This window comes from Pholis gunnellus (assembly GCF_910591455.1).
Source record: "Pholis gunnellus genome assembly, chromosome: 10".
NCBI classification, from domain to species: Eukaryota; Metazoa; Chordata; class Actinopteri; order Perciformes; family Pholidae; genus Pholis; species Pholis gunnellus.
Genome location: NC_136537.1, coordinates 17,587,278 through 17,615,142, shown reverse-complemented (window position 1 = coordinate 17,615,142; position 27,865 = coordinate 17,587,278). Strand labels below are relative to the sequence as shown.

General features: G+C 42.2%; 1 protein-coding gene across 2 annotated transcripts; it reads right to left on the bottom strand.

Moving 5' to 3' along the window:
* Nucleotides 1-167: 167 nt before the first annotated feature.
* elf1 (E74-like ETS transcription factor 1) lies at nt 168-27,865 on the bottom strand. 2 transcript variants are annotated; one of them, XM_079167138.1, is made up of 10 exons: nt 27,615-27,865; nt 10,790-11,101; nt 10,261-10,317; nt 6,938-7,112; nt 6,192-6,296; nt 5,903-6,064; nt 5,686-5,769; nt 4,810-5,002; nt 4,350-4,700; nt 168-3,146 (listed from the first exon to the last, which is right to left on the bottom strand). In XM_079167138.1, exons 2-10 carry the CDS (start codon nt 10,859-10,861, stop codon nt 2,360-2,362), a joined length of 1,986 nt encoding a protein of 661 aa, XP_079023264.1. In that variant the 5' UTR covers nt 10,862-11,101; nt 27,615-27,865; the 3' UTR covers nt 168-2,359. The 2 variants fall into 2 exon arrangements, with proteins under 2 accessions (XP_079023264.1, XP_079023265.1); XM_079167139.1 differs by lacking the exon at nt 10,261-10,317.

Genomic DNA, 27,865 nt, shown 5'->3' with positions numbered 1-27,865 from the left:
AAATACTTCATTTTCATTATCTCCACAGTAACAATTAATTGACATAGTAACCCCTTGCAAGCTATTTGTTTCCACGTTTAATTTGGTTTTCCGTTTAATTTCTCAAAAATGTGACTACTCGTGTGACATTACTTTGCCTCCAACAAAAACAAGAAATAAAGAGGATATACAGTGTTGAAGATTTTAATTAGTACATTGACTTTTTCTTAAAAATCTACTCTATATTCAGCACAACTGAGGCAACTGACAACCCCAAGACAATAGAAGCAACAAAACATAAGCAGTAGACATACCTCAACATCTCACAGACAACAGTGCTTTTGGGAAAAGGCAGGACAGATACGGAAATATATACACAACAGGAAGAAAAGAAAGAAGCACCAAATCCCCACTCAAAGACTATGCAAATGTAGCCCAGTGTAATTATTGATTGTCAAGAATTTGCATGTACAATAAGTATAAGTATACATTCAGAGTGTCTCTACAGACCCAGAGCCCTTTGGCTGATGTGAGGTTGTAAAGCAGCGTTTAACTCCTGTACTTAGGTGCCAGTGCAGATGGAGGTCAGTATGTCTAAATGTCCTCAGTCTGCAGCTACAGTCCGGGTGGAAAACACAACCAATTTAGCTGCGATACCACTCAGGATCAATATGGCTTCATCCCCGGCAGGACCAGGGGGCCAATCGGATGGCTGCCCTGAGAGGTCCTTTACAAAGTGGGACAGCAAATAAAGAAGGCACAGACTGGACTGACCCGAGAGCAGCAGAGGAAGAGGAGAGAAGAGAGAGGAGGAAGAGAAGAGAAGAAAGGAGAGGAGCTTTTAAAACAGCAATGGTACGTCTTTGTACCATATCATTAAAGAAACTATGATTTCAAAGACATACTGATTGATACATTTGATACTTTATGCAGTACACAGAACATAATGTTTTCGAATGTGTCGTCCCTACTGCTTAACTGTTGACAAAGGTAAAGAGGTATGTCTGCTGAAAAGAAGGAACCAAAGCACATTCAGTACATGTTTAAATCAGACACAGAACAGAGGATATCTACAATAAGAGAATATAACAGGGGAATAATGATGCTGCACTGAGCACTCGAGTCCAAAACTCAAGAAAAATACCAAAGCTGATTATATGGAATGCTATACAAATGAAAAATGTTGGTCTTAAAAAAATACCAAATAAGCTTCCTGGTATTAACGTTCATATTCTTTGTATTTTCCCTCATGTTTACACATGTAAATAGACAAATGTGACTTTTTTTATACAGAATTTAGAAATTCACAAAATAAATAAATTCACTATGGCCTTAAAATTGAATCTCAATTGTATATTATATGTATGTATATATATGTATATATATATATATATATAGATCCATATATATTCCATTTTATATAAACAGGATATAAATCTTGGTGCCCCTGAAGTTGAGGCTGATAACATCTGTTTTATCCTGCGTATTCTTTCTCTCTTTTTGTGCCTCACTATTTTGCTGTGCCTCCAGTCTGCAGCTCTATACAAACAGTTTTGATGTTGGACTGTCCTTGGTGGACAGACAAATGCCCATTTCCGTAGTAGCACAGTGCTTTATGGCCAGGAGTAATAGAGGGTGAATGCATACCGTTTGTGTTTATATGAAAATAAATGAGTAATGTTCTCAAAAGTCATTTAGTCCATTTTTCATCTTTTTCCCCCAGACGTTTCCACGAAAGAGTCTTGAGCTGTTTGAACTTCCTGTAAGGCACTCTTCAATTAAACTCTGAGATGCGTTTTTTTCCCCACCGGATTGGACACCACGACACAGCATCCAAACTTGTATGTGGTTTGTTTAAAAAAAAACACACATGTCCTTTGCACGTTCTCCAAAGTCTGATTTCATTGCACCATTTGGCATCCAGTCCCCAGTTTTGGTTTGTTGCGTTCTCCTCTTTAAACATAAAAGTCCGATGAGATGTAAGGTAAGAAAATTACTAACTGGCACATTTGGTGGACAGGGATCTCTGGTCTATCCAATGGCTGTTCTCCTAGAGGGGGGGTCGTTGTGCGTGTGTGAGTGTTATTCTGTGTATATGTAAATGTATGTGTGTTGGGGTTAATGGACATGGAAAATGATCCCAAATCTGAAAACTGACTTCTTAGAAAAACTAAACACTACTCCCTTGATTTTAAAAATTAGGCACATGGTCACAAAATATGTGAGTAAACAATAAATCCTGAGGCTGAACTGACACCATTCTGTGAGATCCCTCGCTCTGATCTTTGATCAGATCACTGCGGTACGGAAAGAAAACATTAAGTCTGTGGTCAAAATGGATTCAATTGTTGTTTTTTGGTTCGGCTTGTATCCTTCAGCCCTAGGCCTCTGCAGGCTCTGTCTTTATCTGGATAAAGTTTGCAGGCAATTGGACAGACAGTGGCAGCTCTTGCAGGCCTTTGATTCCCTGCTCAGGCTGCAGGGACATCTCCCCACGCACTTCCAGCTCCTCCACAGGGGTCAGACCCTCACCGGGGCTGCTGCTCTGGGAGAAATGTCCATTAATTATAGTTTCACTCAGTGCCTCGTAGCCCTGGCTTTGACTGGTATCAATGATTACAGTCCTATACTGCAGCTCTGCTTCCCCTATCTCAATCTCTTCTTCATCAAACGTATTTGCTGCCAGTGATGGATCACCGTTCACCATCGAATGGAAGTAGCTGGGGTCCAGCATCTCCTCTTTGATCTGCAGACCCATGAGGTCACTGGATTTGAGCACCGTGGCAATGACAGTGCCGGGCTGCTGTGCCACCATGGTCTGCCCACTGGTTGTGTTGATGGTGACCAGGCGAGGGAAACTGCTGAGGTTGGAAGCGGTGGAACTAATGACTCCTGCAGGGGAAGTGCAACAGGATGTGGTGGAGGAGCCAAGACTGGTGACCAGGAGGTGCTGAGGGAGGCCATCCTGCAGGTGGTTGGCTCCACCTGCTAGAGGGGCCGTCTGGATGGTGAGCACATCTTTACCACCTGCCGTGGTGGAGGGCATGGTGTGGAGAATAACCCGAGGGGGGGGGGAGTGGCACGAGTCCCCGTTGGCCAGAATAGTGGTCAGAGGAACAGACTGGAGAGAGCCGGGAGAAGTCAGGACCATAGGAGCAGTCATGGCCCTGAAAAGACAAAATGAACTGAATATGCACTCCTGTTTTTTCATCTTCTCTGATGGAGCTGTTCGTAAATTGAATATTCAGTTTGTATCTTTGCAAATATAGACAAGGATTATTCTTTAATGGAACACTATTGAGAAAGTTATCCAGTGCACAGCTCTGATCCTAAACAGCAGTACTAATGCCCTTATTAATATAACAAACGGCGTTGTCAGCTGCACTGCAGAAGTGATTATTCTCCTTGATTCCTAACTGCAGACAATGTTTAACAGCTTCAACAGCAAGATGACTGATAAAACATTGGTTATACAAGCAGTATAAATATAAAAAAAACATAGAATACCAAATCAACACCTCTCTCTGACATCAACAACAAATTAACTGCAGGGCTATAGGATTATATATATATATATATAATGCTGGTACTGTGTCCACCACTCTACATCAAAGCAAACAGTTTATCAAAATTTCTGAAAAGGTTTCAAGTTAGAATCGAATTCCCTTTCAAGTTGCCACTAATAAAGGGCCGACATGGGTTCAGTCAGTCATATGATGTGAATTTCAAGGACAAGTAGTTTTGTCCATGTGTATAAGAACTGTATTCAAGTAATTTTGAGTGTGTCAGGGGTTCTCAAACTTGTGAATTTCCAAACCACCAAATGGATGAGTTTTACACCTCAAACACTCCTCTGAAAAGACTTTTTGCCATCAAAGCATCTGGTGGGTTTGGAATACATCCTGTCTCAAAACTCTGAGGTCCACACTGATTGTGATATTTGACAGATGCAAAAATCTGAAAACAATATATCAACTGATGTGAATTTTTCTTTACCTAAATACATTGATGGAGCATCCCTTACAGGAATAGTTTGAGGGTTATTTGCTTTCTCGTGGAGAGCTAGATAGGAAGGTTGTTACCACTCGTGTCACGTCTGCTCTTTAATGCCGGTTAGTTTATCTTAGCATAAAGACTAGAAACAGGACGAACCCGCTCGACTGGCTCTATACAAAGGTTAACTGAAATACGCCTAGTGGCACCTCCAAAGCTCAAGATCAACACGTTATATATTGTGTGTTTAACGTGTATCAGGTTACAGATACAAGGAATGCTAAGTTATGTACCGGTTATGTGCTGAAACTATTTCTTTACTGGGAACAGCGACTTCCTTGAGTCTTTTTGTCACTATGAGGCTGGCGATCCCCTACCTCATGGCTTGATCTTGGACTGCCAACCCGTGGTTGGCCTGCAACATGTGGACAGAGTGAAGGAGCTGCTCAGTCTGTCCATTAGCTTCCTGGTACAGATATTCATCACTAGGCTCCTTCTTCATGTTCTTGGCTGAGACATGATGCTGACCATGAGCCCTCCCGTGCCCTTTGGACCCTCCACGGACCATGGGCCGCCCGTTGGTAGGTCTGTGATTCCCGTAGCCGATGTTGGCATCAGAACCTCCGTCTTCGTCCTCGATCACCACCAGATCTGTTGGCATCTCCTTAAACTGATAGACCAGCCGCTGCCCCTCCACTTTGGCCAGGATGCCTCTCTGATAGTAGTACCTGGAAGATGAAGTAGATAAGGAACATGAACATATCTGTGTCAGAGCTGAATGTGCATGATGACGAAGCTTTAGGTTTAGCTTGGTGCCCATTTGTAAGTTCCCCTTACCTGAGAGCTCTTCCCATGGTCTCATAGTTCATGTCAGGCTTGTTCTTGTGTTTGCCCCACAGCTTTGAAACAGCCTTGGAGTCCACTAGCTTAAAGATGCCTTTCTCCCGCTGTGTCCACTTGATGTATTTGGGACAAGTGTTCTTATCCTGCAGTAGAGCCAGAAGGAATTCCCACAGGTAGATTGTGTTGCCTGCAAATTGGAGGGGGGGGGGGGGGGGGGGGGGACTAAATTAAGTAATGTTTTCAACATTGTGGGGCCTTATAGCTGTGTTATAGACATCCATAATGCATTTGGTAATTTAGAGTCATGCATAAAAAATGTTATATGGCAGCTAAAAGGTTGCAGGAGAAACTACTCTTTCGCAATCACCATTGTCGTGTCGGGTGTATGTGTGCATGTGTGCATTGGAAGTGAATTAATTATACCAAGTCTGGGAGTAGATTACTCTAATTTGTAAGATGCTTTGGCCAGAAGTGGTTAAAAACAGAAACGCTCCCAGTAGCCACTTGAATCCCAGACACCGTGACAGGGTGATGTATATGTGTGCAGCTGAACCCGCCGTCCCCAGCCCCCTCCTCTTTGTCACACCGTATGCTGCAATGAGGGTTCACATCGAGCAGCACTAGTCTGCTTCTATTGGTAGAGCATCAACCTGCCCCCCAGCCTGCAATCACTTCTGTTTCCCTGCGAAACACAGCACTCCGAGATCCCCTCATCCATTAACTCGCCCAGATTCAACCCAGCCGGACTGCAGGGGTTGAGGGCTGCTGTTTGCACACTCCACAGGAGGAAACAGAGCGTACACAAGAGGAGGGGAGACCTTGATTTTTATTGGCTCATTACAGGGCAGCGGACAAGTTAGCGAGGCTTACCTTTGCCCTCTTTGCTCTTCTTCCTGAGTGGCAGGTTAGGGGTGGTGATCGGAGAGCAGGGACGCACCGCCCGCGGCTTCCGCACTATGATTCAAATTGAGGGGTTGTGCGTTATGAGGTGAGAGGTTGCAGTGAAATCATCCAATTACCTACAACACTGAATTTTTAGTACAAGAGATAATTCCTGGGTTGTAAAAAAAGAGGTCTACAGTGTTACCTTTGGTTTTTTTCTGAGGTTTTAAGGGACACTTTTGGGGTATCTCATCCATTGATGAAGTGTCCTCGTCTAGGGACATGTCAAGGGCACCATTATCCATCTGGTCAGGCCTCAGGGGGGCGTATGTCAAGTCTGACTCCAGCAGAGTGCCGTAGGTGTGAACTATACATCAACAAGCGATAGAAAAACACAGACAAAGCATGAATAGAACCGTTAGAACTCATCTCATGCTCAAAATATGATCGATGTCTGATCAAAGTTGAAATGTACAATATGAAATATAACTTACTCATACGCTTCTCGTCCAAAATGTTGTTTGGAGACTCCATGTTAAGAAGAGCTGCTGCAGCTTCGTTTGTCTCCATGCTGTCCTCTGGGTCAGAGACTGTTGTTTCTGTCCAGCAGACAAATCCATCATTATCAAATCCATGTGGGTACCTACTGTGTATATTGTATGTCTGATACAGCTGAATGGGTAGTTTGTAACATCGAGACCAGTTTCACTTGTACTGAGGGAAGTTTGTACACTCAAGACATTGTTGTTGCTAGGTAAAAAAGCTCTTGAGCAGGTACAGGCTGAAAAGTCTTTTAAACGGTTACTCTGTATTTTACAGGTCCGTCATTCCAAAATAATTTTCAAGAAGTTTTCAAGAGAGAAAAATGTAATGTTTGACGTATTTTAAAGAAAAGAGGATGTCTTTAAAATAATAAATTCTCTGACTATTTATTATTGGAGAGGTGGTTGTATTGTATCCTTGCATATCGACAAATGTAATATTTTTGAATATTCAGTTGACTACTGGGCACTGACTAAAGACTCTCTAGGTTATGCTAATGATTAAATAAGAAGAATTAATTGGAAGTTTACCAGTTGAACGCCGTCTATATTTTCCTGGTGATTAGTATCAAATCACATATTGCTTGGAAATGATGGACTTGTAATGCAAAGCACTACATACAGTAGATGGTGAGATTGTATGTGCACCCAACATAGCACAGTTCCCTTTAAATGACAGTAAAGTAAAATATTTTTACCTGAGAGGTCGACCCCTCCCACCAAGATGGAAGGCTCCTCCACGACATGGAGCGTGTTGTCCACCATGATGCCGTTGGTCACCTCGTCGGACTCCAGGCCTGAGTAGACCTGCAGCAGATCGGCTGCAGGCACTTGCTCAACAATCACAGCTGGGAACACTGACGGGTCGTCCAGCTGAACAGAGAGAGGACACAAACATACAGAGAAAGGTATGAGACGTTGTAACACAGGAGCTAACGCAGGGAGGCAGGGGACTGACGGTCTTTGCACATACCTAAATGCAATAAGAACACCATTAATTCCTCCACTACACATCATAAATGCAATATAAAAACCCCAGATGACATCACATTAATGTTATAACCAGATTTGGTCCCTCATCTTTATTGCCTTGTAAAATATTGAATATTCGTACCCAATTTCAGCTAATGTGGAGGCACATAGCATGGAGGAGAGCTCATTTCTGTGGTGTTGCAGCGGTCCATAGGGACCCGCTGAAGAAGACAGGAACCAGCTGTTTGATTTGGCCTACTTCTCCTGAGAAGTTAATCTTATGCTCAGAAATTATATAAACCCAATTGAATGTTAATGGATCAATCGTGAGTTGCAGGCGAGCACCCCCTTCATCATGTCCTAAACGTGCTTTGGGAATTCTAACCTCGCCGTCTCATTTCAGGCATGGCTCAGCCTGATGCAGGAAGGAGCCGAGGGACGAGGCGAATTACTGGAGCTTGGGCCAAACCTTTGAAACAACTGAGGAGCCCAACATACTTGAGAGTTCCTCAAACAGTGTGCTCACTAGGTGCTTGGTTTGTGTCAATGGGGAGAGACATGGGCACTAATTGAGTCATTTGAATGTGTCCATCATGTGGTCCTTTAAAACTCAGATTTTTATGTTTTTCTAGTTGCCTTATGTGACAGCTGTTCATTTGTTTATTTCAAAGAGCATCAAAAACATGAGCAACACATGAACAACATGGGAGGCAGATCTGATTTAGAAAGCATCAAACTAAATTATACTTTTCTAAGTCGTAATCATGTCTTTAGTTGAAAAGGTCACCTCAGGTTCTATGATGAAAAGAAACTCAGAGTCACTACCAGCAGATGGCAGCAGACTACATTTTTTAAATGTACTAAAATAATGACAGCTGAAGAAGCTACTGAACTTATTTGGCTCTTAGGTGCATTCTCGTTCCAAACCGCACTGAAACAGATACAATTTTGATTAAATGTTCATCTTAAGAGATCTCTTTCGGCTCACCAGGGAGAAGAGAAATGCATCTTTTCTGAAGTTAAAGGATTCGTCAAATATGTTTCCAAACAAAAGATTAATATATGCATAACCGGACAAACACCTGCTGAGACCGTGCCGCCTGTAGTCAGGGTGCAACTTACAATGCTGCCCAACAACTAACAAGCTGAATCAACTAGAACATTTGCACTGTTGTCTGGACTCAGGAAGACATATAACAAAACTCTTACATTTAATTTACACTCAACAGAAAAGCAGTTATATACACATGTGTGTGTTATGGGGTAATTTTACCCAGATCAATTAAGAACACATTTTTACGATCATGACCTAAATACAGAAGTAACCTAATAGACGAAAAGGTGCAGAAGGACATGAATAAAGGCTTATCTGTCTCTTTGCACAAGTGTCCATTGTTGGTTTGGACCTCTGGGGCATACCAGGTGTCTGGGCTTTGAGCCGTGGGGGTGGGAAGAGGAGTCCATGGATACACTCCCATTTTGGCTACACTTTAACCAGGAAACTAACAGATCGACTCATTATTTGGACACGGTGTTAAGAGGTTAGGCCTCTTGGGTAGGACCAAGAGTAGCTACCGGAGGATTGTTTATTAGTAATCTGATACACTGTACATAATGTAGGTGACTGTTAGTCTAGAACAAGATGGCTCCACGAGACGTCGGTCATAATTTTGAAGATCAACAACAAACAGCTAAAAAACATCTCATCAGCAAAACCTCAAGGGGCTAATAAAAACCCAGAGTTTTGCTTTGACTACAGTCAATGTCTCACTGACATGCACTGAATGTTTCCCATTAATCTGAGTCGGTGGTAGACATATTATCAGATAGCTAGACAGTGAGGCTATCACGTCTCCTCGTCTGGGCTTAAATGATGTTTGCTGTCCTTGAGTGAGAGTCAAGCATGTGTGTGAGTGTAGACAAAGGCATTTTGAGTATTGGTCTACTGAGCTCCTGAAACAGCATTACCCCCCGTCAAACGCAGAAAGTCCCACACAGTTTGCTGACAGGGCATTAATCGTCTGAAGCTGCTGCCTCTGCTTTAGTTTTGATGCGATCTGGGATCCGTTTTTGTGATGGAACACCATCAAACTCGTCTTGTATTGACATGTAAACCACGTGTTGATTTGAAAATGCATGTTGCAATGTGAAAGATAATCACTATGAACGAGAGAGAAGGTTTTTTGAAGGTTTAAACTAGCGATGAGGTGGGTCTTTCAGGAGAAGTGCCACCCAACATGTAACGCAGCATGACAAAAAAATATATAACACATCATAAAGGTTTTTACTGCTTCTTCCTCTTTGCTGACTTGAATAGTTTTTCTAGTAGGGAAACAGGAGAGATAAGAATCGGGGCGATTTGCATTTCTGAGTTCCCCTTTCTGCCTTTGAAAGCAACAGCATCTGTGCAAGCTGTTCCCTTCACACCCCACTCTCTTCTGCTTTACCTGCCCAGCCACAATGAATCCAACTGTCTGTACACTTTCAATATCCTCATTATCACAATATCTGACGCATGAGAGATACTACCAAGTTGTTATTTCTATAGCTTAAAAATGAAGACATCTTTCAAGTCAAACCAAGAGAACACGTTTTATTATGGCTACCTGTTGTTGTGCTGGAAAAGTCACAAAGCTAAGTATCATCCGTACATGATACAACTCAGGCAGCTACTTATTGACTTAAAATCCAATATAGCACAGCTAATCATTAGAGAATACACTCTATTATTTCACCGAGCACTAACGGCTTGGTCACTGCAGTAGTATGTTGTGTGTTGATACGTTTTGGGGGTAATTCCAGGACTTGGTAAATAGGGGCATAATGCTTACATAACAGGCTGAGTGGGTGCAGCACAGAACAAAACTGTAGCACTGGAACAATGCAAGCCCTTTGAGTTGAATTATCCCATCCCTTACAAGCAGCCTTGTAACTGGTCCGTCAGGTTAGGCCTGAACTGGTGCTATTCAGGGATCCAGTGACAACTTGTCACTCTAGATGCACACATACAGATACCAGTACAGAGAAACACACATACATCCACACTTACAATCAATCCTGCGCCACAGGATTCAGACACGGTTGTGGGGATGAGATAACTGCACACCTGACCGGGCAACGAAAAGACACATAGGCACAGGTTCATATAGCATGCACACACAGCAACCTTTGTGCCACAAACACATTCATGGCCAAGCCCCACCCTTTCCCTCCCACGCACCCTAACCTCGCTGCAGGTTTTTCAATCTTTCCATTTCTGTGCTCCCAGCAGCCCGCACTCCTCTTCCCAGACCTCCTCCATCCTCCCCTCGGCCTACCTCTCGTTCCCCAACATGTTGTTACAGTTAAAGATCACAGGCTCTGAGCCACAGCTAATCCTACCCCAGTGACCAATGCTGTTTAGTTTTGTCTGTCGTAGGAAAATTCTTACACCTATCAACAAGATCTGGTGGAAAAGATGGATGGTCAAACACTGGTCCAACGATCTTTTGATTGAATAAAAAGTATAGTCTAGCCCAGTTATGCATAAAAGCAACAAACAATTGGGTTAAACACGTTTTAAATGTGTTTCTACGTACCTGATTGATTTCGTCCATCCCGTTGCTGGCAAATTCAAATACCAGTTCACTGGGCTGTACTGCAGTCGTCATGGTCAGTTCAGAGGGCAGGGAGCAGCCTGAATTATCCTGGCTACGACCACTCCTGGCTCCCGAGACTCAGCTTCACCTCACAAAATGGCTGCCCTCTCGTCCTCCTGTTCTCTAATCTGGGCGGTTAGCTCTCCAAGAGAGAAACCACGAGTTTCAGAACAGTGCTGTGGCCCAGGTGGGAGCAGCCTCGTCCCTCTGTGACACGGAGGCTGGGTCCCGCTGCGCCTGGAGCATCTACACCTGGCAGAGAGAGAGGATAAGAGACAGGGGCTAAGGTCAGGAGACATATTAGATCAGTTTAATTTCACTGAGAGGCAAGAGAGGCAGGGAGGAGCAGGGACAGTCGTGCAGGAGGGCTTGTGCCAGAGCAGATCAAAACCCAGTGTTTTTGAGACCTAAAAACTCATCATTCAACTAACAACAGACCCACATAGTTTCAGGCAGGGTGAAGTTATCTAGTGTACTGTGTAGTTCTGAAAGATGGAAAAAAAAGTCACAAGTCTCAGCAGAGAAATCAGATCACTGTCTTATTCCCGCCTCGCTGCCTGACAAACCCTCTTATAAACTCACAAAGCGAGTCAAGACCAAGCAGAAAAGTCATCTGTGATTGCCTCCAAAAACAGGTTTCAGGCTTCATGGCAATTCAATTGTATTTCTGCAAACAGCTCGTACAGTTACTTTTACTTCTCTTAAATCAAATATCAGAGATGTGACACCAAGATATTTCAAAGGTAAGCCTCGTTCGGTTTACGCTCTGTGGCACCATTGTGGATGTTACTAAAGCGATCTTCTAAATGATGATCACAATATCCCAGAGTAGAAGGTGACATCTTCAAATAGCTTATTTTGTCCAACCAACAATCAAAACTCAAAAAATGTTAAATTTACTATCATTTAAGACCGAGAAAAGCAGCAAATTCTCACACTAGAGAACCTGGAAGCATCAAACGTTTGACACTTTTTGCATGAAAAATAACTTTTACCTCAAACATCACGATAGTTGTCAATTCATTTTCTTTTCATCGGCAAATCGATTCATTTTCTGAGCTCTAAAACAAGCACAACAACACAACTTATAGGAGGATCTCAGTGCACTACTCATTCTGATTTCATCACGCACACCTCTCCTTTCATAGCTGTGTCCGTCCATGAAGTCAAGACACCCCTCGGCACACCCCCGTGACCATAAGACTCAGGGGGCTGATATTATGATCACATGAGAGGGTCTGAAACAAACCCTCCCTCCACATAGAAACAGAAGAGAGATGACCCGTCTGATGATGCTCTGGAAGCCCCTCTGTGCTGACCCTCGGGGAGTTACTATGATCACAGGCAGCGGGGGAGGCAAACTCCAGGTCATGTTCCTTGTCAGTGTATGTGTGTGTGTGTGTCTGATGAGGTGTGTCCAAACAACCCAATACCTAAAGCCATGTTTCAGGGCTGAAGGATGGGAGGGGCTGAAGAATAAACGGACACCCAAGGGCCACAAACCCCCCCCCTCCTCAATCCCAGAGACCAAAGAGCTGGCAGCAGTAGAAAAGTAAGAGATGGCAGAGTTTAGTACACCCCCTCAACAAACACACACACACACACACACACACACACACCATCCCTGCTTTTTCCACTGCTGCAGGGTGGAGCTCATTTGCTTTGAAATGCCTGTGTGACTGGCGAAGTTGCATACCAGGCCCAATTGTATTTTTAAGTTTTGAAGGGGGGGGGGGGGCGCAGTAACAGGAGAGGAGGTGATAAAAGTGGACTGAACTTCTGTGTAGCTTGTGGAGCAAAGGGGCCAAACACATTTTACGATTTAGTTTATCTTCCTGCTAAGCATCCGGACAGAATAGTAATATGTGGCCGTGGTCTGGAAAGCATCGTTTTGGGAGCTAGAAGAGAGAGAGACGAGGAAACTAAATCTTTTTGAAGGATAGTGTTTCATTCCTGTGAGTCCCTCTTGCTGTCTCTGCTGGGCAGTGTCCATGCCCACCTCTGCCAAAGCTGGACTCTGCCGCCATCTGTCAGGAGCTCTTCAGTGCCCTGGACTTCTTGGCATGTTTGCGCCGGGAGAGTGTGACAAGCCATTACCAGACTCAAACAGAAAAAGAGGGGATGTATCGCATGAGGCTTCCAAATGGAGGAAGATGTATAAATCGTGTAAAAACAAAAGAAACAAAGTGAGAAAATGTTGTTGGACATCTGGTGACTGCAATTATGATTTCAGATGCCCTCATCTGCCCTCTGTGAAGACCAAGACACCTCATGTGGGACGAGGTAGAAGTGCAGCGGTCAATATCATACGGGATAACTCGCTGCCTTCTCCCACATCCGAGAAGCTGAAAAAAACGCGGCCCTCTGTAACAGAGCATCTCGGTTCCTCTTTTGTCGTCGCCACAGTTTGTGTTAGTTTTATGGACGTTTACGGAGCCGTTAGTGTTAAAATGTCATCTTAGACTGGACGAGAATCAAGACAGATGTACATTTTCCACTCTCCTTTCCCATGTTTTGTATTTGTGTGTCTAATTGATTATATGCATCTACGATGCGTGTTGTCTGTTGTATTCATACCATAATTTATCAGACTGTGTCACTGTTGTGTGTATTTTCTATATCCCTCCTGTCAGTTCCTCATTGATCTCAATGGCCCAGTTGGCACATGCTAACAGCAGACAGGGATACAAGAGAGCCAGGCATTAGTCAGACGCAGCCTGCACATTATCCCCGAGCACATGACAACAGCTGCCTTGTCCCAGCACAGGGGCAGAGTTGTAAGTGAACTTACTACGTCATGAAGAGGAGAAGAGGAGGAGAACAGCAGAGGGAGGGATGTTAGTCAATGCATAATAGTCCGCAGAGCAAATAGACTGCATGTGACTCACTATGGGTGGGGCCTTCTTTTGACAGACTTCAGTATTTTAGTGTGGTTTCCAGGCGGGGCATCCTGGTGACCCAGAAATCTACCGCATGAAATGTGTAACAGTGGTGTCCCGGGCTTGAAATCCAACCAAACACATATGCTGCATGTCATCCCTCCCTCCCTCTCTCTCCTTATATTTCCCATTGCTTTCTGCTGGTAAAAACCTAATTGACAACTATCTTAATAAATTGTTTCAAAAGAGCATTACTTGAATCGTGGCCACTTGGGAGCAGCTGAAGAAGCTGTAAAAACAATATTGATGTATTATCACCTCGTGAAGTTGTTATGGTGAGCGTGTCAGCACACATCCAGCAGACACGGAGCAGCATAAGCCTTCATTTGAAGTCATGTTTTCAGTCTCTCATTTTGCCTCCATTTTGGTCTCCACCAACCCCTTATGCCTCGCCATGCTTTATATCTGGATCTGTTGGGGAGTCTGTGGGGAGCGTGAACACGGGCCGACCAAAACATCAACAAAAAAGACAACGCTACGCCAGTGTCACTTCTCATGTAGGTTTTTGTGACAGAGAGGCTATAAACTCAAACGGATACATTTCGTGGAAAGTTTTAGAAGTTTACTCTTCAGACTTAGTTACAACGCTGCGGGTCTTGCTCCATCTCTCTGTCACACACACAACTAATTAGTCGCGTCATGACTGCTAAGACCCAATCAAGTAGCGAACGCCGGTGTGTATGTCATTGTTTCCAAACGTATGCGTTTACACCGTCCACACTAGGAGGTAACCCTGGAGTTTTTAAAACGTATCCGTCCTCGGGAGTGTTTTTGGCCTAGTGTGGACGTTCAGTGCAAACACAGCAAAAGAAATGCGTTTTAAAATGGAAACATAGTAATGTGGACATGGCCTAAGATGTAGTAAGAACAGTACATCGATCTGACGATTTAGAAAGTCAGGCTTGAAGGGAAATATGTCTCTTTAGCTGCTAAATTCTCCAATATGTTCACCAGCTCTTTGCTAACTGTGTCTATCATCTGTAGCGGAACAGGTAGCACTCGTGTGTTTGCTAAAAACAGCAGACTGCAGCATCTGAAAACAACTCCGATGAGAATCACAACAATGAGCTGTGTGCTAAAGAAATGCTCCAAAAAGCTGAAGTGAACTGCAGAGTTGGTGATAATTCTCTCTGGTTTGGTCTCTTTCACATCAGACTTCCATGTCGAAACAGTAAACTTATGACTGTTTTCTTTATAGTGAATTAAACAAATGTTGGTTGCCCTAAAGATAATCACTAATATGGATAGTTGATAGTATGGCTCCATCGTGGCCCTTCTCTGTGACCATGGTGATTTTTTGTCAATCCCCTCTCCTCTGGCGATTACAACTGTCTGTTATATATGGCAGCCTGGTGCGCAGCAGACTGAGGAGTATGAAGCAAACACTGGCCTACACCACCCTACAGCATGGTGACTGCCAGTCGCAATAACAACCAATTAGAGTCAGGATTCATGAACAAATGGAGCATTCCCAGAAGGCCCTACTTCCCCCGCTTTAGGCTCTTCAGCTGAGCTCATTGTTGACCATGAAAGGAGGTAATTTAAGCCAATTGAATGACTATGCAATGACTCACTCTGCATGTGGTGAGTGCAAACATTGTGAGATGCGAGAAAAGAACCAGGACAAACTTTACTTATCAGCCATTTTCAGCTCAGGTTACAAATATGCAGATTTGTTCAGGTGCTCAGCAGTGTACCGGGGTGGCTGCGATACGGCGGTCACAGGATTTAAAGATGTCACAGAGCGGGTGGTATTCCTGGTATTTGAAATCTCTTTCCCACACAGGTGTATGACAGAAGCAGTGATTTTGCCCTTCATCATGCAGTGCTTTGAGACAGAGACAGAGTCCTAGAAAGGTTCAGTTTTCCAAACTCAGCTGTGCCGAGAAACAACGGTGTGCAAGATGGCAGAAAATGAGTGGGCTTACCACTACCATGTTATTGAATGGTTGTCAGCACAGACATGCTGTTTTTGCAGGATCCTGTGCTTTCCTGTAAAGGAAATGACTCAGTGATATGAGGCTGGAGCTCATTCCTGGAGCCCTGTGATAGCCCATATGGGCATCAGGGGAGATTTCTGGACAGCAGTTCCCTTTAGGGAATGTTTTGGTACAGATGTCAGTAAACCTAGCACCAGTATGGAACAATAGCACTTTTAGCGCCAAGGAAAATGACTCTGGTGAAGTAAACACACTGCTCAGTTCAGTGAAAGAAAGGAATGACAACGTATCTATATTAATCTATACTACTTTACAAGATAACAAAAAAACGTGTTGATCGAATGATACCAGGATCAGGTCATAGTGTTGGAAAAGTGTTTGCTAACTCAAGAAGTTCTTCTAGTAAGAAGACAGTAATTAAAGAGTTGCATCAATGGCAGACACTGCTGCTACAGCACTATGTCAGCACCATAAAAACAGTTTTGTGTACAGTATTTACAGTGAATTCTACATTTTACGTACCACCCAGCGTTGCACAATACAGCATGTCTCACCATGTCTCGAACTCCACTATATTGAGCTGAATAAAAGGAGTGCTTTCACTGCAATCCGGAGGCCACACCATGCGTGTGCCGATAAAATGGCAGAGACGGGCACAGAGGCGGGCACAGACACCGGCTAATAGCTTGCAGCTGCAGAACACAAGGCATCAGAAATCACAAACGAGGGGGCACTGCGTCCGAGCCAGCACTCACTGTGTCTGTCTTAAAGTAGAAGACATTTGGCTCTGCCGTGCCAGGGCCAGATGAAGACTGAGAGAAAAACGTCACCTCGAGCACAGGCTTTCAGATGGAGAATGGAATTTAATCTCATCTCCTGTGAACCTTGTACTTTTCCACTCAGGCTGGAGGAGAAGGACCCATGACAGTTGTTTGTGCCAACTAATGCACAATTAGTTATCACATTTGGCATTTTTGAAAGATTAGACATTAGCTTAAGTAGGATAATATGGTTTGGAGAACAGGAATAAAAGCTCAGTAATGTCCCCAAGTGACTTATGTTCAGAAATGTCTCCAAAGAGCTCTTCTTTTTTGGTCATTTTTCATTTAGATATGAAATAAAGATGTAAGAGAAATGTCACCTGCGTTACATGCTGTTCTCTGTCATATATATAGTCTTCTAATATAAGCAGTGACATGTTTTAAAACTGGATAGAAAAAAACACCCACAAACTGACCTGTGAATCTTGCACTCACAGGAACAGCATCACTGAGAAGTGGGTTTCTGCTGCTTCCTGTCTGTTAAACCACACAAGAAAATGTCTTCCTCTGTGTAAGAGCGGAAAGTTCTCAACTCCCCCTCCTTCCTTCTCAAACAACAAGATATTACTCTGGTAGATATGAGGCTTGTGACACAGGTAGCATTTTCAAAATGAATAATATAGTTACCAGAATTATCTCCAGGCGTGACGTAAAAGATACAAATTATTGTGACGATCAAATCTGCAAATGTGAAATCATTAGATGTTTTTACACTTTTGTTCTAGCCTACTACACACAGGTTGGTTTAATGACAACAGGGCTCTCAAAGCCACGCCTGCCATTTGCAGACATCTCTTCCCCACAAGGCTCGCAAACACAGACAGCTTTACTAACCCCCCACCCATCCACACACACACACACACACACACACACACACACACCCCTTACTGGGCCCCATGAGTCGGTTTTACAGAAACTTCAAAGTTCCTGTCACACAGTTTTCACTTGTAGGTCAAAATACGAGCATATAAGTGTATCAGTACACAAACTGCAGTGTGTGCAACTAGAGCATCCCGCAAACATTTTATGAGCCACTGAGAATAACCCGCCTAAAGCACGTAAAATTCGTTCATTAACAATGTATAAAAACTTCCATCTGTTGAACTTATGCTCCTGGTTGGTATGTACAAACAAACCTGGATATGTATCATACAAATCCTTCAAAACTGCATGTGACATTCATTTCCATCCTGACTGCTGTCTTACCAGCTGAATCCAAAACTAGCTTTTACTAGAGAAGCATGTTTCAATTTAACAGATGCAGCCCATTTGTCAAAAACCACCCCCCAGCGGCCTATTTCTATTATGTGGCAACAGGCCACATGTCACACATAGGAAGAGACATTGAAGTTGTGAAAACAGGACAGGAAATTGCAGCAAAGTTTCAGAAAATACATTTGCACCCTCAAACATCACAGCGTGATGCGCTGCTGTAATGTCCACAAGGCTGTAAGACGTTATTAGAGCATCTGGACATTATTTGTACGATGTGGGGTAACACAAGGTCCATCTTTTCAAAATAACCTGCTAATGTCTGAAGTCTGATCTTCCAGTTGATATAATCTACCACCCGACATGCTTTACATTTAAAAAATGCAACAGCTAGGGCAGGCTAGAAATGAGAATCCTGACACTACTCTTTGCTAATAAAAAAGGAAATGACCTCTAGGAACCCAACCCTATTCATGGTCCTATCCGAAATGACAACACTTTTTCCAAAAATCCCCAAACTAGATGCGCAAATTGCATATTATAACATACAAAGACACAACAATATGTAATCTAATGCGATTTAGTTTGCAGGTTTATCTGCTATATTATGAAGTATTCTTCTGCAGGCCGCAGTCAAAGGTGGTACAAGACAGAATCTATTGTTTCTTATAGATCTATTTATTTTACATGTGGTCATATTACAACCTGCTTTTGAATGGACACTTCTTGTCATGCATGTGGACAAGCAGCAACTACATCTTGACACTGTCCATGTGTCTCTTTTATTAAATCATACAGCATACGCTGTTTCTGGCTCAAGAAGATAGAAAGGAAAATGTCAATCTCTTAAGTGAAAGCATTATGAACCTAGAAGCAGCTAGTTTCCCTCCCTACAGCCTCTCTTGTGTCTCAGCTCAGTCACCTTATTTCAAAATCACGATTCCATGTATAAAACACAAAAGGTATATAAGATAGGATAAAAAGATGCAAGTCTGTGCGTGTGTCAGTTGCCTCACACTGCCCCGCTGAATCCTTTCTTGCTGACATATTTTAAATGCTTCTTCCAGACTCTGCTGCTGTTTTGGCTGCTGTGTGGGAGCAATTTGATGCATGACTAGACTAGAAAAGCTAATTCTCCCTTTTTATACAGTAAGCAAGCTTCCCACTGCATTAGACATGTACAGGAGGCGAGAGCATAGAATAAACTCTGTGTAAAAGAAAGAAAAGACAAAATATGACTATACAAACTCTCCAAAAACATATTAACCAAAGCTAAATTAAAATCCTGAAGTGTTTCTAAAAACAGTGCTACTGTGCTGCATAATGTTCCTGCCTCGCCACACGCCCATCCCTGATGTGTTTACATTCATACCAATACCAACATGTCACAGCACAGGTACACTGGCAGCAGCAAAAACAAGAGAGGACATCAAATACCAGCAGCAGCGTACTCTCAACCAAGCCTGAATAAAAACAAGGACGACTTTCCTGTTTCTTTCTTGAACTATACACCACAGTGCCAATTTTACCCTTGATACCAGTCATCCGATTATGTAACTTCCCACAACAGCTAATTTTCCCGAAGGGAGAAATTTCAGGTTGGAGCTTTTGTTCGCTATGAACTTTGCCAAAATTCTTTGCACACCAGCCTTGCAGCATACGTGTTCAGATGGAGCACTGAAATCTCAGGGCTCCAAGTCTGAGTCAAGGCTGAGAACAGGGGACCCAGCTGTTGCAGCGGAGGCTGCATACCAAACAGGTCTGGACACAAGCAGGCTGAAGTGTCCACCCATAGTCAGGCATGCAGCACTACGCCTAGAGAGGGAATAAAATCAACCAGAGATGAAATAATATCATTTTTCTCTGTCGTGTCATGCACTTTGGAGTCACGCTCTTCTTAAAATGATAGTTCAACATTTTGGGAATTATGCTTATTTGCTTTGTCCCAAGAGTTAGATGAGAAAAACTATGTCACACTCACATCAGTAGAGCAAATATGTAGATAGAGCCAGCATCCGGTTAGCCTAGCTTAGCATAAATACTGGAAACAGGGGTCAAAAGTTAGCCTGGCTCTGTTCAAAGGTAACACAATCCAACTACCAGCAGAGAGTTAACCCCATCCACCCAGTAAAACCGAAGCTTGTGGATTTTACATTTAGTTTATTTGTCGAAAGTAAACCCACAAGTTAACATATAAACATGTCTCGTTAGACAGAGCCTAGGCTAGCTGTTTCCAGCTGCTTAAAGTTCTTATGCTAAGCTGAGCTAACCGTCTGTAGTATCAATCTTCTTAACTAACTCTGCAAGAAAGCAATTAAGTGTTTTTCCAAATAAATGTAGTTCTTTTTTTAATCCACTATCAATTCTATCAGCCGACACTATTTCACACTTCATTCATTTCTAGTATGTATGATAATAAGTCCTTTGTGGGAAAGGTTAAAACACTATGAAAGATGCTAATTTGCAGCTTTGGCAAAGCCTTTTCAAGATCCCTGCAGATCAAGCTTCAGTTTAGCAGCTAATAACGACTAAATCAACTCTTCTCATCTGATCCCTTGTAAAGCTTCACAGATAGGACCACTCACACTGAGACAGCTTAGCCCCTTCAAGAGAGCTTATCTGATTTCACACCATTGGATACTAGGTTAGTGTGGTATTAGGTATAGCTGGCCAATGTTTCTAGTCGTGAAGCCGGTAAAAGTCTGCCCCATTCCTGGATCTCAGGACAGAAGTGCTGAGTCATGATGTCAGGTGCGTACTTCAAATGGGGACAAAAAATGTTAAGTCATGTGACTGAACTAACAAGCCTAAACTACAACTCATGAGGTCATGACGAATGTTTGGATTGCATGGTTTAGGTATTACATCATAACTTGCGCCTCAGTCAGTTGATCTTGACATCTTGACATGTTTTGAGTAACTAGGTCTGTTCTACTCTACTAATAATGTAAACGTTAACAGTACTAATCCCAATCATTTTCATTTAGATCATTTATTTCAGCTGAAACCATCAATCAAAGGTTCTTTTCACCTCTTTGGAGAAGTATTTGAGCCTGTGCAGGAAGCAGAAGGACAGTCGGGTCAATATTTGAGAAGGCTTTATGAAATACACTCGTTTATGACAGTCAGGAGGTGGGGTGGGTGCAGGAGATGAGGACAATAAACTACCTGACTACAGCGACAGACGTGCTCAATCTGGTCAAATAAGAAAATAATACATGGTTTTATTGTTTAATCATATTAAGGATCTGTAATAATTAAATGTTGGAAGTAGAAGAAGATAAGAGTTTAATATAAATAACTCTAAATCTATTACTTTTCCAGGAGGATACACCCATTAATGACTTATGTACATGGGAACCTTTGCATTAATACTACTTTGAATAAAGAGGCCTGACAATCAGTCTCCCGAGGGGCTGGCGTTATGTTGTTCTGACGAGAATCACAATGCAAAAACTCAAAGGTAAACAAGGAGTGGCTGTTGCTTAGAAACAAGCAGAGGGAGAGGGCTAGTAAAGTACGCTCAGTGGTACAAGAAAGAGAGAGAGACGGTGGGCCTCATTCAGCTCAAGGCCCGTAGTCTTTTCAAGGGAGCACAGTGAAGACAAAGCCTGACGAGCATAAACAGACAACTGAATGGATTTTCAAAGTGCTGTGGACTAAACTGCTCTACCTGGATGAATCAAAAGAAATCAATTGGAAGATGCTGGTATTTCATCACCAATAGCACTATTGCAAAGTTACAGCTATAGTTGTTGTCCAAGAAACATGATGTCAGATACTTTTAACAAAGCTGATATGATGTGAATGGAGCTACACTAACGACCAGCGCTCATGACAGTTAAGAAAGAATAGTTTAACATTTGGGGAAATTGTGCCTTTTCACTTTCATGCCGAGAACTGGATGAGACCGATCGATAACACTCTCCTGTCTGTACAGTGGATAAGAAGCCAGAGCCAGGAGACCGTTAGCTTAGCATAAAGACTGGGAATAGATGGAAACAGCTAGCGGGGAAAAAAGTTGTATGGCAAATCACTGTAAAATCACATTGGTTTTTGTATGAATTAACCAAACAAGATATTTGGTGTTCCTTTAATAAACTTTGGATGCAGTGGTGTTCAAATTATGTTGCCTTTAGACATGGTCCCGCTAGCTGTTTCCCCCTTTTTACATTATTCATGCTAAGCTAAGCTAATCAGCTGCTGGCAGTAGCTTTATATTTAACGGACAGATGCGAGAGTGGTGTCAATCTTCTCATACAACTCTCCGCAAGAAAGCAAATAAACATATTTCCCCCAAAAATAAAACAACAGAAAAACATAGAGAGAAAAGTGAAATGTTTGTCTGCTATTAAGCAAAAAAAAAAAGGAATCTGCTTGATGGGTACATTTCTGAAGAAATGAAAATGTCACTCTAGAGTTACTATCCTGTCATTTCTGCCAGCACCTCTGTATGTGTGTTTGCACCGACATGTTTTGTAGCGTTTATCTGACAAACCTGTGGTTCAGCCCCTTGTTTCTACTCACATCGTGTCCGCCAAACCAACCGCATGACAAGACACATTTTCACAGAAAGGGCATCTTCGTGCCTGTAAATGTGGCTCTTTGAGGCTCAATTTAAGCTAAATGAAATGCCTGAGCTTCTGCGACAAGCATTTCATTTCTGGTCATTGAGCCTTTCATGAACACGCAGGAGAAGTTGATGAAAGAGGAAAAAAAAGACATTCAAACAGTATGGAAGCAAAGCATCTTGGAAAAGGAGGAGAGGTTTCAAGTCAAACATAAATAAATTAAGCAATAAATGAACTTCAGCTCTGTCCTCCATAACTGAAACCTTTCCACTCACACAGGAGTTCAGCAGATCATTTAAGTGCTGGAGTCATTATGGGCATGGCCAGTTTTCCATATAACAGCCTGCTGCTGAGGCTTCTAGACACAGACACCACTGCAGCTGGGTGTCTGGGTCCAAAGCCTCTGCAAACCATGTGGGCAATCAATTTCCCTCAGTGCCTGGGTCAGAATGCCTCTTTGTACCAAGTGATACTGCATTAAAGGCAACATGATGTTTAAATTAGCATGAGGTTCGCAACAGAGTATGTCCAAATGTACCCCTTTTTTTTCACCATGTTACCAACTCAATAAGGGTGGACCCCACGTAACTGGAAAGAAAAACATTGCAGTGTGAGTGTATTTTCAGGCCACTGCATTATATAGTAGAGTGCTAGCAATTTATAGCAGTCAGCTAGCCGTATCATATTCCCGTATATACAAATTACCGTACAGAGACAAATAACCGTGCTTCAAACAAAGACAGGGCCAAAAGAAAGCTGTAATGGAAATTTTTACGAGGTTCTGCATGCTGCTTTTATCTGGCACAAAATAAACCTGCACCTCAAACCTGCCTCCACCCACACAAACACAGTGACAGATAGACTTTCATCAAGACATGCATCATCACGATTTTCACAGTAAAGCAGTACACAGGAGAAAATAGTTGAGTATATTAAAAAACGTCAAAGTTAGTTAGTATGAACTGCATTCTTTCTAAATGACGAGTCACTTCAAAAAATAGAGTCAGAACAGTGTGAATGTTGGTGAATGTCTGGTAGTTCATAATTCATGAATAGTGTATATAATTATTCCTTACTATCTGATGGCCTCATCATCACCTGAGTTAATATGTGCTATCCACTAACAAAAGTCAACATTTTATTTAGAAATGTATAGGAAGCACTTTGCATTTTTTTGTTGGGTAAATCCAGCTCCTTTACTTGAGTAAAAGTATCATATCAACAAACTACAAATACTTCAATAAAAGTAAAAGTCCTGCATTCAAAAATGACTTAAGTACACATTAGGGCAGCAGAATAACATTATTATTTGCTTTGTATGTAGACTAGTAGCTGTAAAAGAGAACAAAGTACAACATTCCCTTTTAAATGTAGTAGAAGCATAAAGTACCATTTGGAATTAATAGTAAAGTAAAAGTACCCAAGTAAAGCAGTTGAGTTAACGTACATGAAACCCTGTGTTGAGGCTAGACTAGCAGACCTATTTGCAGCCATATAAAGAGGAGACTGTTGCTTTTAGCAGCACAGAATCTGTGCCCTGACCGGCATGGTACGTTGCATAACCAGGAGTGTTATCAAAAGGTGTGACCTGATATTCCACATATCATCTCTCTCTCTCTCTCACACACATACTCTCTCCCTTTCTTTCTCTCTGTGTCTGAAAACATGACACTCTTGTCTTTCACCCATTCCTTCTGAGTCTCATACAACTCTTTTAAGGCTTCTAGTAGGACTGTGTATTGGCAAGAATCTGGTGATACAATACATACCATGATGCAGGGGTTATGATTCAATAAACTGCAATATATTGCATTACTGTAAGCAAGGCAATACACTGCCATTTTTTAATTTCATTTAAGGAAAACTGCCATCGTACAAAGAACAAACCACCATGTGCCTAAAGTCTGACTAACGAAAAGTTTACTTTTTTTTGCCACCAGAACAGTGGGATCTACGTTACGCCACTGTAACATCCAACGTCATAGCAATACTTGTTGTGCAATCTGAGACACTGTCAGCCACGAATCTTTGCATGTAAACTATTAACTAAAAATCGATAGTGTTTTTGAGAATTGTTAAAATATCACAAAACACAATACTTACACCCTGAGTTTCTAGTGGATTTAAAGCAGTTTGTATGTGATTGATAAGAGCAAAAATGTGCAAATGACTATCAAAAGTGCATTCAAAATCTTTTCACTTCACCATCATCAACCACTAATGAAAATATCTGAAAAATGAAAATATCTGAAAGACCTAAGCCAACCATTGAATATTCTGGACCGTCATTATCAGTTTTGTAATCACCGGACAATCCGGTATTACATCACATCCTTTCAAGTTCTCAGTAAAGAAGTCTGAGGAAAAACACAAGAGGAAAGAAGCATCATCCCTGCTACTCTGAAATGAAATCTGTCTGGACTGGGCTCTGTGTTCAGATGTGATGATCACAGTTCTGGCTTGTTGAGTTCTGCCAGTCCCAGCATGCTCTTAGTATGAGAGAGTTGCAACACCGGGAGACTTGCTCAATTGATTTCACTTTATTTATCAAGGGAGGGTTTCCTGAGTGTAGACCTGCAATTTATTAACACAGACACACAAGTGGCTTTGGCCTGCTGAGTGCAGCTATGCCTGGAGCACCTTGAGACACAGTATGTGCCTTGCTCAGTGGCACCTTGACAGTATAGCCATAAGGGCAGAGGAGAGTGTTACACATTAACTTTCCCCACCCAGTTTTTTCCAGCCGGTCATAGGAGTTCAAACTTCCCGTCACAAGCCCACTTCTTCAACCTTTAAGTCTCCATCCACTCCAGAAAAAGAGAGTGCCATGGAAATTAAAATGTCTCAGAAGAAATGGAGAAACTGACAAGGAAACATAATGCAAATCTATTTAAACCAAAGAAAAACAGTCAAACAAACCATCAAAACAGGATAGGAGTGCTGATACTTTCGCATTTTATCATTTTCCAGGCAGTTTTATGAGAAAATAATGACTGTGGATAAACAAGACATGTGTATCTACTAGTTTCACTATGAGTCCACTGGCTTTCTGCATCCTCTTCAATAAACGGGTGATAATAATGCATTAGGGATTACCATGAAATTCTGGTCTCCTTTTGCTTTAAAATATGTTATTAATTATAACTTCTAATATATTTAAATGTTAAGACCAAACACGTTGAGTTTAAGCTTGTATATGCTACTGACATTCAATCAATATAATATGTAGCCTGTGCAAATGCATTTTATTTGCATTATTGCAAATTGGTTCTCAGTCTGTTCAATTTGTTGTACCTGACCATACAAAGTTTGCTCTGTTGTTATTCTCTTTGAACCATGTGCCTGTAACATAAAACTGAATAAATCCTCCACTTTTACATATCTCGGCATGCTGGGACTGTAGTAATAAACTCCTCCCCACCTCCTCCTCTCGTCATGCCCTTCTCTTGCAACGCCTCCGTCCTCTTGCCCAAGCCTAATGATCTAATTACAGGCCAAGACTTGTTGACTTTGTATTGAAAGAGGAGCCTACCTGATACTACTGTCCAGCCCCTCTTCGTCTCTTCATCAGCCTCTATGGCCTCTGAATGAGGCACACACAAAGCCTAACTAAACACCACCTTCAGCATGAGTTCATCCTCTGAGGCACGAGGGCCTCATTTACAAGCCAAATCAGGGTGGGCACAGAGTACCAAGAGTTAGGTCAAATGCAAACTCACCTGCTCAACACAACAGCGCTATTCACTCACTGCGTCATGAGTTGATACTACAGCAGGTGCTAAATACAAATAGAGGTCAAGGCCAATTGATCCAAAGCTAATAATAGTTCAGTAACTGAGCCTAAAGTACACAGATATCTATTTGGTATCTCTGCGATCTCTGTTCTTAGTTGCCTGTATTTGGCCTCAACCGCATGTAACGTCAGAAATTACATCAACAAGATCAATTATGAATGCCGAACCGATGAAACAATCTCAAGCTTTGGGCTTTTGCATATGGCTTCATAAAAAAAATCAACCAAAATTGGATAAAATCAGTACTTGTTCAGGGCTTACTGCATACTGCAGCGGCTTTTGAAGACAGAATCGATAAAAAGTGGGTGTGAAACCTAGATGCTTCTCAAACTGTAGTCGTGTTTATTCAGTGATAAAGTATGTGCTCTCTTGTGGTCCCAGAAAAGTGCAGAGTAGATTTCTGGTGAAACAGGAAGTGTGATTGTATCTCTGCTGCACTGAGCAACTTTTAGAAACAGATTCTCACCAGCATTTAGACAAATGATTTAACTGGCTGATGGTTGAAAAAAAATGACTTTCAGAAAGGTCAACTATTATGGACATAAAAGAGGAAGCAACATACTGTGGGACCAAACTTCTCTCCGAATTGAACTGAGGACCTTGCGGGCCTCTACTTTACAAGATGAGCAAACTTCTGTTCTGATGAACTGAAGATGAAGCGCTGCATGGCTGACTCCACGCACAACACTGTGGAGAGCAACAACAGCAAAACCACAGCAGGTTTTCGTGCCAACTGATGCATCATTTAACATGTTCAATAAGGACTGCATTAAACTTTGAAAGCAATCACAGATCCAAATTAACATCAACATCATCAACATGATGTGTAATTACAGATTACTACACCATGAAAAATACATGTGGGCTTGGTCAAGGGGCTTGCAAAACACGGTTCCCGCCCTTGCTTCAGCACACCATATAAGGCAACAATTCATAAAAGAAAAGCAACAATCAGATAATTCGTATTAGTTGTTAGAAGCACAAACACAGAAACTCAAACCCATTACTTGATCTCCCGCGTTGTCAAGCCGTAGAAAGTGTCAACTTCAAACCAGTTTGAGGGAACTGGTTTGATCTGCGCAGCCCAATATAAAAGCTTACTTAATATGTAAAACTCACAGTACTATTAATACTGTTTTGCTGTTTCCTTGAACACATTTTGTTATAGACGTAGGCTTAGAAAACATCATATGGGGAAAAAAACACCTAAATGTCAATTCAACTTGTATGACTTGTTAAAGCTCCGTGAACAAAACCTTAACATGTCAAGCGTGCTAATGAAAATGCTACGATGAAACCAAAAGGTACACATTATGGCGACCTATCTAGCTGCTTGTCTCCCAAATAATTTAATAAATAAGGATCAGAAGGGTTAGGGTCTTAAACTTAAAAAGTCTCAGAAAAACAACTTTACGGCATTTTCTACTAACAATAAACAACAAAACACGTCAAGTGTGAAGAGGAGGAGGAGAAGTATTCATCACTAACCTCAAAGACTCAGGATTCGGGTGACAATGTCCATAATAGCAACCGAACAAGTGTCGCTCACAGTAACCAATGAAAATCAAGAGAAAAAACAGACAACAAAAGGCGAAAAGGGGAATAATCCAAGGTGCGTTCAGAAGGGGGACAAAGCTGTCTGAAGGTGTGGACCACCGGCTAGCCTCACACCTCTTTCTCACAGCGACTAAAACAAAACTGCAGAGGACGGAGAGAAAAAAAAAAGACAATGCAATGGC